The sequence below is a fragment of the Pseudorca crassidens genome, chromosome 6, assembly GCF_039906515.1.
Source record: "Pseudorca crassidens isolate mPseCra1 chromosome 6, mPseCra1.hap1, whole genome shotgun sequence".
NCBI lineage: Eukaryota > Metazoa > Chordata > Mammalia > Artiodactyla > Delphinidae > Pseudorca > Pseudorca crassidens.
Genome location: NC_090301.1, coordinates 30,504,119 through 30,518,303, shown reverse-complemented (window position 1 = coordinate 30,518,303; position 14,185 = coordinate 30,504,119). Strand labels below are relative to the sequence as shown.

Genomic DNA, 14,185 nt, shown 5'->3' with positions numbered 1-14,185 from the left:
TCACCATCGTCCAATAAGATGCCACAGTGACCTTTCCATTTTAACATGTAACTGGGAATTTAGGAGATCTGGCCTAACACTTCCCAGACTAAATGAAAAATTCTCAAAATTCAGTTGGATTTGGAATCCACCAAAGTATTTTTTTCTGCTCCCATTCCCAGTCTACACAGTAAGTATGCTGATTAGCCGTAGCATTTTGTAATATCACTAAAGGCTTTAGAGCTGTGGAGTTCTGCCAGTAATGGTGTTTAATTCACTTATATGCACCAATTCGTCTCTGTCAGGAGCCTATTAATTTCTTCACTATTCTACTCTGTCCCTAGCCCCTGTATAATGAAACACAATGATCCCCATTTGTGTAACCAAAAAACTTAGAGTTTCTCATAAATTATCTCTGATCCCACTGCTTTTAGTGACCAGAAAGCCCCTGTATTTCTTTTTCATATTTAAATCAATTTTTGCAAGCTCTTTTCTTTAGAAGAATACACTAGAACTCAAAGTCACCAAATGATAAAATCACAGACAAAGTATAAGATTCTGATGGGCTCTTTAACATGCATCCCTGTCCCAAGTCAGACTTCTTTAATATTACACCAAAGATGGCCTGTTCCCATTTATCAGGAGGAAATGTTACTGAAAATCAGCCTCTGACTCTGCAATCAGCCCAGTCATCAGTGGGCAGGATATTAAAATACCTATAGCATTGCTATAAAAGTAAAGACCCTGTACCAAATAAAGGTCAGAGATATAAAATTAATCCTGTGGAATCTGCTATTGGCATTTCTGCATGGTGTGATCTTGAGTATCCAGGAAAGCGACAGTTAAGTGACTGACTAGGAGGAATTAACATAGATTCAGGAGAGTCTCTCATTGTATCAGCATATAAACTCACATACATCTTGTTCTGCATTTTTCAGGATTGGGGCAAAACATCAGGAGCTAAGGGAAAAGCAAGCAAGAGGTCTTATTGATTATGCCGCTGGTGCAATTGGATCCCTGCATGATATGGACGATGATGAAATGGACCCCAACTATGCCAGAGTAAACCACTTCCGGGAACCATGTGCATCAGCAAATGTCTATAGGTCTCCATCTCCCCCTCGGGCTGGACCACTGGGGTACCCTCGGGATGGCCGTCCACTGTCTCCAGAGAGAGACCACTTAGAGGGTCTCTATGCCAAGGTCAACAAGCCATACCAGCCACCAGTGCCAGCTGACAGGTAATAGAACTTATTGAAAGATGAATGTAGTTTTAATTCAGTAAGTTTCAAATCATCTCTACTGCTGAAGCAGATAAAAATATATCCTTCCATCTATTAAACCTGAAATGACATAGTACCCTTGACAAGTGCTATGCTTTGACCTACCCGTAAGGTATCAGCCATCAAAAATAAAGCAATTGACAGTTCTAAGGTGGCATGAATGAACAGTAGCAGTTGAGTTCATGAGGCAACAGGGAGCAATTTTTGAAGGAATATTGTAACAGAGAGCTAGTGATAAAACTTTGAAGGAATATTGTCCTTTCTCCTAAGAACCCTACTATATAAGACTTATTCAAGAAGATGGCGTGACACTTGGAGGTGAAGAGTCAGTGAAGAGAGTGGTGACTTCTAAGTGGGTGTAATTATAGATAGCCTCAGAATTCCAGAAGACTTTGCAAAGATTGGGATTTTCTACTGGAGGCATATGTGATCCTGCATAGATATTCATGGGTGATCAGAGGTAGAAAGGAGATAATCTTGGCAATAGGAGTTTGATGAAGTAGAGGAAGATAAGAGGTGACAAGGCCAAGGATCTTTAGGTTTCGCAGCTGAGGAAAGAGATAATAGGACCATCTGTCAGTACAATTGAAGTAGGTAGGGAACAAGATGATTCCAACCCCACCTCCTGCCAAAAGCAAAATGCCTTATCCCTTGAAAGGCTGGTATAGGAGGGTGTTAGTCAATATATATTGTTAGGTGACCCTTGGAATTACACACCGAAGGAATGAATTGACTGACCTTGGTTTAATCTGCTGTAACTTGAAGTCTGGAGGGAGGAGATGAGGGGGGAAGGGTGGCAGGCACAAAGAGCTCTCATTCCAGATGAAAAAAAGACTTGTTTTCCAGATTCCTTTTGGTCCTGACAACCACCCAGTCCCTATTAGTAACCAGCTTTTGTGTGATGGCGTGATATATCGTATATGTTTACCATTTACATTTCCCCAGCTGGGTGATATTATGCACTTTCAATTAGGTTGGGGAGAGGAAGGAAAATCATGGCGTTTTTATGCAGACTGTGAAGTGCAGCTTCACAAGACCGATTACCTTTCAGAGCCTTTCCAATAACCAAGTGGGAAGGAAGGAGCAATTTTTAATCCTTACTGTCAAGCCTCCAGGTTGATAGTATTAAAGAAAGATGGTCACGTTTTTCTTTGGGATAAAATGAAAATATAAATTCCTGTGACTTTGTGAGACAGCCATAACAAAACTGTTAATTCAGAGGACTGATTAAAAGCTGGCCTTTTTCTCCCAAGCCTTTATAAAGGGTTGAATTTTTATCACGTAAATAATGATACCAGGCATGAGTCTCTTCTGGCCCAGACGACAGCCAATCTTCCCTTCTCTAAATCAGATGGGTCTTCGTAGTAAACCCCATGGCAAGGGCCCTCTGCTAGAATCCCAGTGCAGAACTGTTTCTAGGAACCTCCAAAGCCAATATTTCTGATTCTAATTCCATGAAAATAAATAATAAGCATTCTGTTTAAAAATGTCCACTCCTCCAATGCACGTGGAGAATTCTGTGTTAAGCCACACTGAACAGGTTTTCTTACTTCTTTCTTCTTATCCCCAATGGCTAATGTGCATTGAAAGTCTCTAAGAGGAGCATACAACAGTCAATGCTATCACTCCTCAATTTTCTGTCACCTAAGGCTTATTTTTTTTTGGCCAAACATTATGACTGTTCTTTGGGACACTAGAAGATTCTATCCTGAAGCTAATTTTCACCCACATAGATTTGACCTGGACAGAAATTTCTTAGGATAATTGTAACTGTAGCCACTATAGAATGATATCAGGAAAAAAAAAATGTTATTTACTGCCCAGCCCAGACATGTATAAGCAATATTCTTTCCTTTGGCTCTGACCTCTTCGTATTAATAAAGGACCTAAAGTTCTTTCGGTGGAGTTTTAGAGAGTTGTCATATTTTTGGATAACAGATCAAAGTGTAACTCTTTATACTCAGGATTATCTTTATTCTGCTCTTATCTTTACTCATATTTAAAAATTGTTCTGCTCCTTGTTCTTTAAGTCTTAAGCAGTTTTTCTCTCGGCACATAATAAGCATTCAGTAATGTTAGCTATCATCATCATATCATCGTCGTCATTATTATTATCACTGGTTTTTATCAGTGAGGTTCTGAAATTTCCAACATGCCTGGGTCCAGGTGAGTCTGAGCGAGTTGCTGTGGCAGCATCCCGAACAGTGCCCATGAGCAGGAACTCTGAGCTCTAACCCTACCTTACTTACAGTTAGAGGCCTGTCATTCTTTTAGTCATCTGTACAGACTTTCACTCAGTCAGTAAGTGTTCATTTGGCACCTGCTGTGTTCTAGCTACTGTTGTAAGCTCTAGGGGATGATACAAAGATGACTGATACGGTCCCATTCCAGAGGAAGTCATATTCTAGGGAGGAGGGAATCAACACATGTAAAAATAGATAATTGCAACTTAATGTAAACAGAAGAAAAAGAAGCTTTTCTTTTCTAACTCTGCTGCTCACAAAAGGTCTCCAAAAGGAAATGATATTTGAACTGGCTCTGGAAGGATTCATAAGAACTGACCAGATACAGTAGAAAAATTGTTTTCCTTACAGACTAATTAGCATGTACAGGGGTGAAGTGGCCGGAAAGAGCATGGAACATTAGGGAAGCTCAGAACATGGAGAGTGGATGGGAAGGAAAGTGAGAGGAGATGAGGCTGGAAAGCAGATTGGAGCCAAACTGTGAATGAATAGGTTCCATCCTATACTCACACTTATTAATTGGTAGTAGCTGTCTGCAAATCTGTGTTAAGAAGGGTTCTGAGCAGGTTCCCAGAGGTTGGAGATGAAGGGAGAGATGAACGGGTGAAATACAAAGAATTCCTAGAGCAGTGAAAATACTCTGTATGATATTATAAAGACGGATACGTGTCATTATACATTTGTCTAAACTCATAGAATGTACGACACCAAGAGTGAACGATAATGTAAACTACAGACTTTTGGGTAATAGTGATGTGTCAGTGCACGTTCACAGTTTTAACAAATGTACCACCCTGGCAGGGCATGTTATTAAGCAGGGAGGCTATGCATGTGTGGGTGCAGAGGGTATATGAGAAATCTCCGTACCTTCCCCTCAATTCTGCTGTGAACTTAAAACTGCTCTAAAAAAATAAAATCTTAATTAAAAAAAAAAAGGAAAAGAAAGGAAGAAAGAAGGGTTCTGCAGTTATGCTTGAATAGTGGTGTCTGCCCTGGGCTCCAGAAGGATGAGCAGTAGTGTGTGTGCAGTGGGTGATCCTGTGCACAATGGAGCCACCAAAATGCCGTAATTAGGTGATGAGCTGATAGATCTGTATCTGGGGAAAATAGCTCTGCCAGCTTGATGGCAGACAAAAAGGAAGATGGTTAGATGGTGAGATAAATTAAGATATGATTAGAGTAGTGAAGGATAGCAAGCGTCTGGGATAAGAGAGTGGCACTGGAGACAGGAGAAAATAAGAAGCAGCCAGAAACCTTAGCTTAAAACTAGGAGAAAGATGTTTAGCCAAGACCACAGTGGTAAGATTTTCAAATGCTTCAGAGAGGTCATTAGAATGAGGACTGAAAAGAGGATTTGAGATATGGCCGCTAAGAGGTTATTAATTAATTTAGAGAGAACAATGTCAATAGCTAGATAGGAGGAGAGGGAAGATTACAATAAGAGAGTTTATTAGGAAGTGAGAACTGAGTGAGCATGGTGGTAAAGAGAGAGAAGAGTAGTTGTAAGATGGGAAGGCTTGCAACCTTGAAATTCTTTACATGACAGTATTTCAGAGCTAACAAGAGAATTCAGAGACCGTCCAGAATAGCCTTCTCTTATTATCATTGCAGAAACTGAGGCCCAGAGAAACTGGGTAACTTGCCCAAGATAGCACAGCATGGAGTCAAGACTTTATTTATTTAGCGTCTACTAAATGTGTCAGGACCTGAGTTCAGTACTGGGTCCATCAGGAAACAAGGAGGAAGACGGGGACCTTCTTCTCCATATGGAGCTTACTGTCCAGTGGATGCTACAAATGTAAACATGCAATGAGAATACAGTGTGAAAAGTGCTCCTGTAAGGGAAGCATGGGGTGACTGCTGAGTTTGGGGTTGCTGGGTTGGAGGCACAGGGGACAGTGTGGGCGAAAGCCAGGAGGTGAGAGGAAGCACGCTGTGTTAGAGGAACTAGAGGAAACGCAATAAAATGGAAAATAGAAATAGGAGTGAGAGAGGAATAACGACGAGAGATAAGACACGAGGGTCAGAGAGCTGGGCAAAAGGCAGATGACAGAGCCTGGTGGGCCTCCGTGAGGAGTCTGGACCCCATCCTGAGAGGTAGGGCAGGGCTCACGGAGGGTTGAACTGTGAGACTTAGTCGTGGAATTAAACCCCGCCTAGGCAGTTGATCCTCATCTGCAAAAGGAAGGTTATATAAACAGCCTCACACGTTGTGATGCTTAAGTACGATTTTACCTTTTGCATTTTGGGGGTATCTATATAAAGTATACCTCTATTTGCTCATATATCTCTGTGTCCAAGGAACATGTCATATTGTGTGGTTCACAGTGGTTTCTGAATAGGGGCAGCTTCTGCCTCTTACCTCCCTGCTTCTCAAGGGTTGACCCTGAATGCTCAGCCCTTCTGAGAAACACTTGGCTTATAAAGGATTCATCTTTACAAGATGGTGGTTAAAAAAATCCCTACCACCATGTCGGATTCAAAAGACTGCATTTGCCTGGGACTGTTTCTCCCAGGATTTGAACAGAGCATGGGTTAAGTCCCGTCCCCAAAGCCTGACAACTACCTAGGGTTTATAATGCATTAGGCTCCCTCCGCAATGCCAGCATTTCAAGACCCCCACAGTATATGACCATTACAGCTTTATGTCTGGGTAAGGATACAGTAGTCCCAAATAGGGGCAATGGAAAGTGTGTGTGGCCCTTGACGCAGTTGAGGTTCTGCGTTACCCCACGGGGTTATCTGAAATTCTTTACCAGAGTTAGCCAGATGTGTTGAACCACACACCCCATCAGTAAAAATGCTTTTGGGTGTTAACTCCCCAAAACATGTGTATTTGTTTCTAAGTGATATTCACTTATTTACCTTACTAATATATGCATTGTAGAATACACACCAAATATAGAAATTAATAAAAGAATGAGATTTTGTTTTAAACATAGGTAATAGTTCTAATGTGTTCTTCATCCTCTCAAACGGGGGGCACACAGCTCATTTTGGAGATGATTGGCCTCAAGTTCAGGCTCCATGGGGACAGGGACCTTGTCTGCTTTGGCTCACCATTATCTCTACAATTCCCAGAACAGTCTACACTCAATAAATAATTTTTGCTCCAAGTAACATTGACCATAGATCCTGGATCAACCTACCTGGACACAGAATCTAAACCTCATTATTAGCCCTTCAGGTATTTGAAGTGGCTGCTATGACCACCTTCATTAACAAACATTTATTGAACTCCAACATGAGGCAGGCTCTGTGCTCAGAGCTGGCTTTACAAGGATGAAGAGAACAAATACATAACCTTGAGAAGTATAATCATTTCTTCAGTATAAACTCCCCTAGCTATCTTAGTCATGTCTTATGTTATAATCCACATCTTTAGCCTTCTTGGTAGCCGTCTTCTGAGCACACTCAAGTCTACTGAGTTTATGACTGCCCTCTGTTGAGCGTGCCATGCAGAACTGGATGCTGTGTTTCAGATATGGTCAGAAAAGCACAGAAATCGATGGGACTCTTACATCCTTTGGTCTTAATTCTTTACACTTGTTAATGTGGCCTAATTAACAAGGCAACTAATCAGCTGTCATTATTGCACCAAGTTAAATGTTTGCTTGTTAGGTTTGGCCAATTGTTATAGCCAATAAAGATATTTTAAAGTATTGATTTTTGTCCTCCAATATATTAGCTACCCTTCCTAGGTTTATGCCATCCTCATACTTAATCATTGTGGACTCCTATATGTTATTGATAAGATCATTGGTCAATGTCAAGTACAATCCCTGCAACTCATCACTCGAGACCTCCATCAATCGATACTCCTTCAGATGTTAAGTTAGCTATTAATCCAGTCTACTGTTTATCTGGTGTGCATTTTTGGTTCATCCATGAACATCATGGAAGACTGTTCGTTAAAAACCATAACTCATTAGATGTCCCTAAGCTTGTCATCAGAACTAATGTTATCTTCCTACCATGTTACTTGAATGTCCATTTGGTTCAGAGTTGGGCTCAACAGTTGTCCACAGAACAGACTAGCCAAATTTCTAGGGGCCTCAGAAGAGCTGTCAATAGCAACAGTGTGTTCAGTCAGACCCCGTTTGGCTGTAAACAATAGAAAACCCAACTGATATACTTGTCTCAACCTTCAAGGAAAGTAGGTGGCCCTGGCCCTCTTTTCATTTCTTTTCCTCTACTTTCCCCCAGTGGCTAGGCCTTTTTCTCATATTGCCTCATGATTCTCAGATGGCTATTGCAGCTCCAGACTTTGTGTCCACTCTCCAAGAAGAAAGTAGGAAAAAAGTGCAAATGGCCAATGAAATGTGCCAGTCAAATTCATCTCTTTGAAAAGATTTCCCAGGAGACCCCAACAACTTCTCATTGGCAAAACCTATAAGTCTCTTGCAGTTACAAGGAGGTACTGAGAAATAGTGTTTCATCTTTCCAGTAAGTAAAGACAAGGGAGAAAGGAGTTCTAATGGCTTTTAGGGAATCACTCCATGGAATCCACCACAGATTACCGCTAGATGATATCTCTTCTTTTGTTTTTTAATTCCATTTCTTAATGCAAAAATTATAGATTGATGCTACAATATATTGATGCTGTTCAGTATATTGTTGTGGGAGGCAATTCTTATTATGTAGACCCTCTTTTATAGCTAAGACCCAAATATTTCAGTCTGAATAAGTTCTAATATCACTGAAGTAAAGCAAGTGGGGAACATGTATTCTTAGTTTTCTGGAAAACTGAAAACATATGAAAAAATATGTTTGGGGAAATTCAAAGATAAGGATGATGAAGGATAGGAAAAGTGTTAACAGGAAAGCTTCATGGCCAGCTGTGAACATCTCTTGTGCTCCTGGGGCAATGCAGGATCACTGATGTCTCTTTCCCAAACAGTTGCTTGACTTCAGAGGTTTAATATTTCAGTGAGTCACAGCTTTGTCATGCACGGTTCATGCCTCTGTTGGTGTTTGTCCCCAGTCTCTTTCTCCAGTGACTTTTCCTGTTAATTTTGCTTTCATTTAACAGCTTTTTTGCTCTCACTTCTGATTCACAGCTTTGTAAGGCTGTGTGTAGGGATTTGAACAGTGAATACAGTAGATTACTTGGAGATGTGTTTTTTAGTTTCTACAAACAGAGCCAAAGTACTCTTGGTTCAGTTTGGGAATCCCAGTGATAAATGCCATATCCATAGAGAGTTAAAATTCATCAGTTGAACAAAGCAATCAGATTTTTTTTCCTTAGAACATATTACCATCAATTTTTAAGTGACTTTTAAAGAATCATGAGAAATCTCTTAATGAAAGAATCTCTATGACCAGATAAGTGCTAATAGTAACTGATATACCATTAACTCTACTTTCCTCCATCCCCTCTCTTTAAAACTCGATGTTCTCATTAGTTTTTTTTTTTTTTTCCATCTTCTGAGAGCCCTACTCTTGGGACTCTACTAGACTTATGTTTGCCTAAGTTGAGAACTTCCAGGGGTGACAAATGTAGACAACCTTCTCCTTTATTATGCATGAGCTAGGTAAGGATGTTTGGCACTCAGTGACCATCCATTTCTAAGACCTCCACCCCTGTGCCATCCCCAGTCACTGGTAGTAAGTGAGCACATTTGAGGAATGCTTGCCAAAGAGTTACTCTGATTTCTTAAAGCTGTCATCTAAGCATTGACTTGACTGTTTTTCAAACAAATGTCCTGATCCTGAGGATATATTCATCTAACTTATCCTGTTTACCAAGAGAGGTAGGAGGGAATATACAGAATTTTTTAGACATCATAGATAACACAGAACAGAACCAAATACAGAGTCTTCTGCCCTCTAGGGGGATGCAGCTTATATATTGGAAAAGTAATGGTGATATGCTTTGAGAAGGGTAAGCCAAAGAGGCTATAGGAGCACAAGAGAAGGGCACTGAATGCAGATCTGGGTGGCCAAAGAAGACTCCTTGGAATCTATATTGTGACCTAAAGAACAAGTAGAAATTAATCAGGCAGGCAGAAGAGCATGACAAAGGCCCAAAGAGAAAACATGGTACACTTAGGGAACTGCATATATCGGAAGAGCTAGAGTGTGGTATGTAAATTGGGGCCAGCTAGAGGAAAAAGATGGAGGTGAACACAGGCCATATTGTTAAAGGCCATATAATCTGAGATAAAGCATTTAGACTCAAGAGCAACAAGGAACCCTTGACATGGAGGTAGCTTGTTCAGATTTATGCTTCGGAAAGTAACAGAAATTCTGTAGAGTAGGTATCTATTTCACAAGTGTGAAACTAGCAGCTCAGAGAAATTAAGGATCTTACCTATAATAACATAGGTAATACGTTGGCAGAGCCAGGATCCCAGCCCAGGTCTGAGTCCAAAATCCATGCATGAGCTTCCAGCTATGCTAGGGATTTTCAAACTGCAGACTGTAACCTTGAAATCAATTTAGTGGGATCAACCAACATTTTTTTTAAGAAAATAGGATTGACAAGAATAGAAAAGATCATTGCAATAGATTGTAATAAGTGTAAGAATTATTTCATAATTTCTTTAAGTTATATATGTATGTAAAATGTATATACATATATGCATATGTATACAGAGTATACAGGGTATGTGAGTGAATACTGGGATATGATGCAAAATGCATTTATCACTGTAGATTGCAGTTTACAAATGTTGGAATCCACTAAATGTGCAAAGAGCATGCATGTTGCTCCTCACCTGCCAGACACCCTGCCCTCCCTCTCTCCCTCATTCATTCATTCATTCCATTAAAAAATATTAGATGTCTGTTAGGTGCAAAGCATCCTACTCAAAGCTATAGAGGTACAAAGAAGTATCAGAAGCCTTAGGCTTTGACCTACTTCTCTGTAGTGGCGCTAGATTTGTGTTGATCTACCACGGTTACTCCAGGCCTCTTGTGACCTGAGGTTTGCATTACTCTATTAGGTGAAGCCACATACCTATTCATTACACAATCTTTGCTGATGCTAGAGACAGATTCCAAAGTACCCTCTTCATAATTTCTGTATTTAATGCAATGTGTAATCAAGAATAAGCCATTGTTAGGTCAATTGCTTTCCTGTGTTTATCCTTTCAAACAGTAAATAATCAGTGGGGTGAGAAAGGGCAGTAAAAGATAGTTTTAATGTCAGTACTCATAAGTGTCCAACATCTTAAAGAGTTGTTTTAATATTTATACACTGCAGAATACTCTCCCCTCTGGAGATCTGACTGGGAATTGATATGAACGCAGACAGAAATAGAGTTCAAGAGCCATTGTTTTGCACAGACTTTCAATCAAGCCTGAGTAGCACTCTGGATTCCCTCAAACTTGGCTATTACTCAGCCTCTGGCTTTCCTCTGAGCACAAGGCTAGGAGGGATATTCGCTTCAATGCAGACACACTGGATTTTCTATGTCAAGGTCAGTAGGTGGACTGGGCGCAAGCCATGCCCATCCTTAGAGCAAAGCCTGGCTGGATATCCTTATACAACTCCTTCTTATTTTCTTTCTGGCTTAGTATCCTCATCTATAAAATGAGCATAATCGTAGTACCTACCTAAGACTGTTGTTACAAGAATTTAACTGAGTTTATACATGAAAACAAACAAACAAAAAAAACAGCATCCAGCAGTTAATAAGCACCATTAAAGTTTAAGCTAGTATTATATATGCTGTTATCTGGGCATTTACACCATTCTGCAATTAAGAGTACTGTTAATCTCCTAGGAGTGAATTAAAGTTGGGTGGAGAGTTCCAAAATGTTCTTACTTCTCCATTTAGTAAATTTTTTTTTCAGTTTGGATGAACAGTTCTTGCCAACATGACCTCATGTATTTTTGTTTGCTTCTTTCATAACAGTATACTTATTATATATAGCCATGTTTATACATATTTATAATTACTTCTTAACTCTTTATTTTGAACTTTTTATAAAGTCACAGGAAGTTGAAATATAGTGTAGAGAAATCTCTTGTACACTTCACCCAGTTTTCTCTAGTGGCTGCATCTTACATAATTATAATACAATATGAAAATCAAGAAGTTGATTTTGGTACAATGTGTGTGTAGTTCTATGCCATTTTATCACACATCTAACCACTTCTGCAATCAAGATGTGGAACTAATTCATCAACACAAAGCTATCCTTCCTGCTACCCCTTTATAGTTATACACCCTCTTCCTTCCACCATCCCCAACCCCTGGCAATCATTAATCTGTTTCACATCTCTATAATTCTGTCACTTCTAGAATACTGCATAAATGGAATCACATAAATGGGGAAGTTCGTGACCTTTTGAGATTGGCTTTTTTCACACAGTATAATGCCCTTGTGATCCATCTGAGTTGTTGTGGGTATCAGTAGTTCATTCCTTTTATTGCTGAGTAGTAGTCTGTGGTATGGACGTACCACAATTAGTTTAATCATTCACCTATTGAGGGACATTTTAGTTATTTCCAGCTTAGTAACGGAGCTGCTGTGAATAGTCACCAATAGATTTTTATGTGAACATTAAGTTTTATTTCTTTCTTTCCTGTCTGTAAGTTTCTAACTTTATTTCCTTATCCTGTCTTATTACAATGGCTAGAACTTCTAGTTCTGTGTTGAACAGCAATCGCAAGAGTGAACTCCTTGACTTGTTCCTGACCTTAGGGGGAAAGCATTCAGTCTTTCAACATTAAGTATCATGTTAGCTTGGTTTTTTGTAGATGTCTTTATCAAGTTGAGGAAGTTCTCCTTAATTCTTAGTTTTCTGAGTGTTTTTTTTTTTAAATCATAAATGGGTATTGAGTTTTGCCTAATGTTTTTCTGTTTCAGTTGGTATGATCTTGTGATTTTCTTCTCTAGCATGTTAATACATTGGATTACATTTATTATTTTTCAAAGACAGAACCACCTTGCATCCTGGAGTAAAACGCATTTGGTCATTGTATATAATTCTTTTCATATATTACTGAATTTTATTTGCTAAAATTTCTGTACGAATTTTTGCATCTATATTCATGAGGGATATTGGTCTGTAGTTTTGGAGTGTTTTTGTACTCTCCTTGAGTTTGGTATCAGGGTAATACTGACTTCATTGAATGGGTAGGAAAGTGTTACCTCCTTTTGTTTTCCTGGAAGAAATTGTATAGAAATGATGTTAATTCTTCTTTAAACATTTGGTAGAATTCTCCAGAAAAACCATCTGGGCCTAGAGATTTGGGGGAGGTTTTTAATGAGGAGTTCAGTTTCCTTAATAATTACAAGGCTGTTCAAATTATATTATGTGAGTTTTCATAATTTTTACTTTTCTAGGAGTTGGTCTGTTTCATCCAAGTTGTCAAATTTTATGTGTATGGAGTTGTTTATAGTATTCTTTTATTATTCTATTGGTAGTATATTCCCTTACTGAACTATGGAGTCTAGTAACATCCTCTGTTTCGTTCCTGATTTTAGTAATTTGTTTCTTTTCTCTTTTTTCTTTGTCAGTCTCATTGGAGGTTTGTTAATTTTATTGATCTTTTCTAAGAACCAGCTATTTTATTTTATTAATTTTCTCTATTAATTTTCTGTTTCAGATTTCACTGATTTATGTTCTTCATTATATCCATTTTCTGCTACTTTGTTTTTTTGTTTTCTTTTTTCTCTTTTCCCGAATTTTTTGCAGTGGGATCTTAGATTAGTTATTTGAGACTTCTTTTCTTTTCTAGTGAAGCATTTAATGCTGTAAAATTCCCTCTCAGCACTGCTTTAGCTGTATCTTATAAATTTTGATATATAGCATTTTCATTCTCATTCAGTTCATTGTATTTTTTTTTATTTCCCTTGAGACTTTCTCTTTGACCCATGGATTATTTAGAAGTGTGTTGTTTAGTTTCCAACTGTTAGGAGACTTTCCTATTATCTTTCTGTTCTTGATTTCTACTTTTACTCTATGTGATCAGAGAACAAACTCTGTAGATTTTTTACTTTCTGTTTTAAAGTTAAAATATCCTCATGTGATTGTGGATTTATCTATTTCTTCTTTTAGTCTTCTCAATTTTTGCTTTATGCACTTTGAAGTTTGTTATTAGGTGCTTGCAAATTTAGGATTGTCATATATTCGTGAAGGATTGACCCATATATTATTATGACTCATCTCATTTTATTTCTGGTAATTACTACTGCTTTAAAGTCTACTTTGTCTGATATTGATATAGTTATATCATCTTTCTCTTGCTCAGCTTTTGCTTAGTATATCTTTTTCATTCTTTTACTTTCAATATTTCTGGATCCTTATATTTAAAGTGTGTCTTTTGTAAGAGGCATATAGTTAGGTTTGGTTTTGTTTTCATGTCCAGTCAGGTAATTATCTGTATTTTAATTGTAGTATATATGCTGCTTACATTTAATGATTCTGCATATATAATTTGATTTAAATCTCTGTTTCACTCTTCATTTTCTACTTGTTCCACCTGTTCTATGTTTATTCTTCTCTGTTGTCTTGCCTTTTCAAGATCATTAATCAAGCATTTTGTGTGATTCAGTTTTTCCCTTGAGTTTGAGTTTGTTATACATTTGTTTAAAAATTATTTATTTTTGGCTACATTGGGTCTTCATTGCTCTATGCAGGCTTTCTCTAGTTGTGGTGAGCGGGAGCTACTCTTCATTGCAGTGCGCGGGCTTCTCATTGTGGTAGCTTCTCTTGTTGCGGAG

The 14,185-nt window shown here is 38.6% G+C and overlaps 1 protein-coding gene across 1 annotated transcript in view; it reads left to right on the top strand.

The window, feature by feature from the left end:
* PARD3B (par-3 family cell polarity regulator beta) overlaps positions 1 to 14,185 on the top strand; it is a 1,041,103-nt gene that overhangs the window by 849,561 nt on the left and 177,357 nt on the right. The window contains exon 20 of the mRNA XM_067740882.1: positions 918 to 1,220. Within this exon, the coding sequence (XP_067596983.1) occupies positions 918 to 1,220 (303 nt within the window). The remainder of the gene's footprint in view (positions 1 to 917; positions 1,221 to 14,185) is intronic.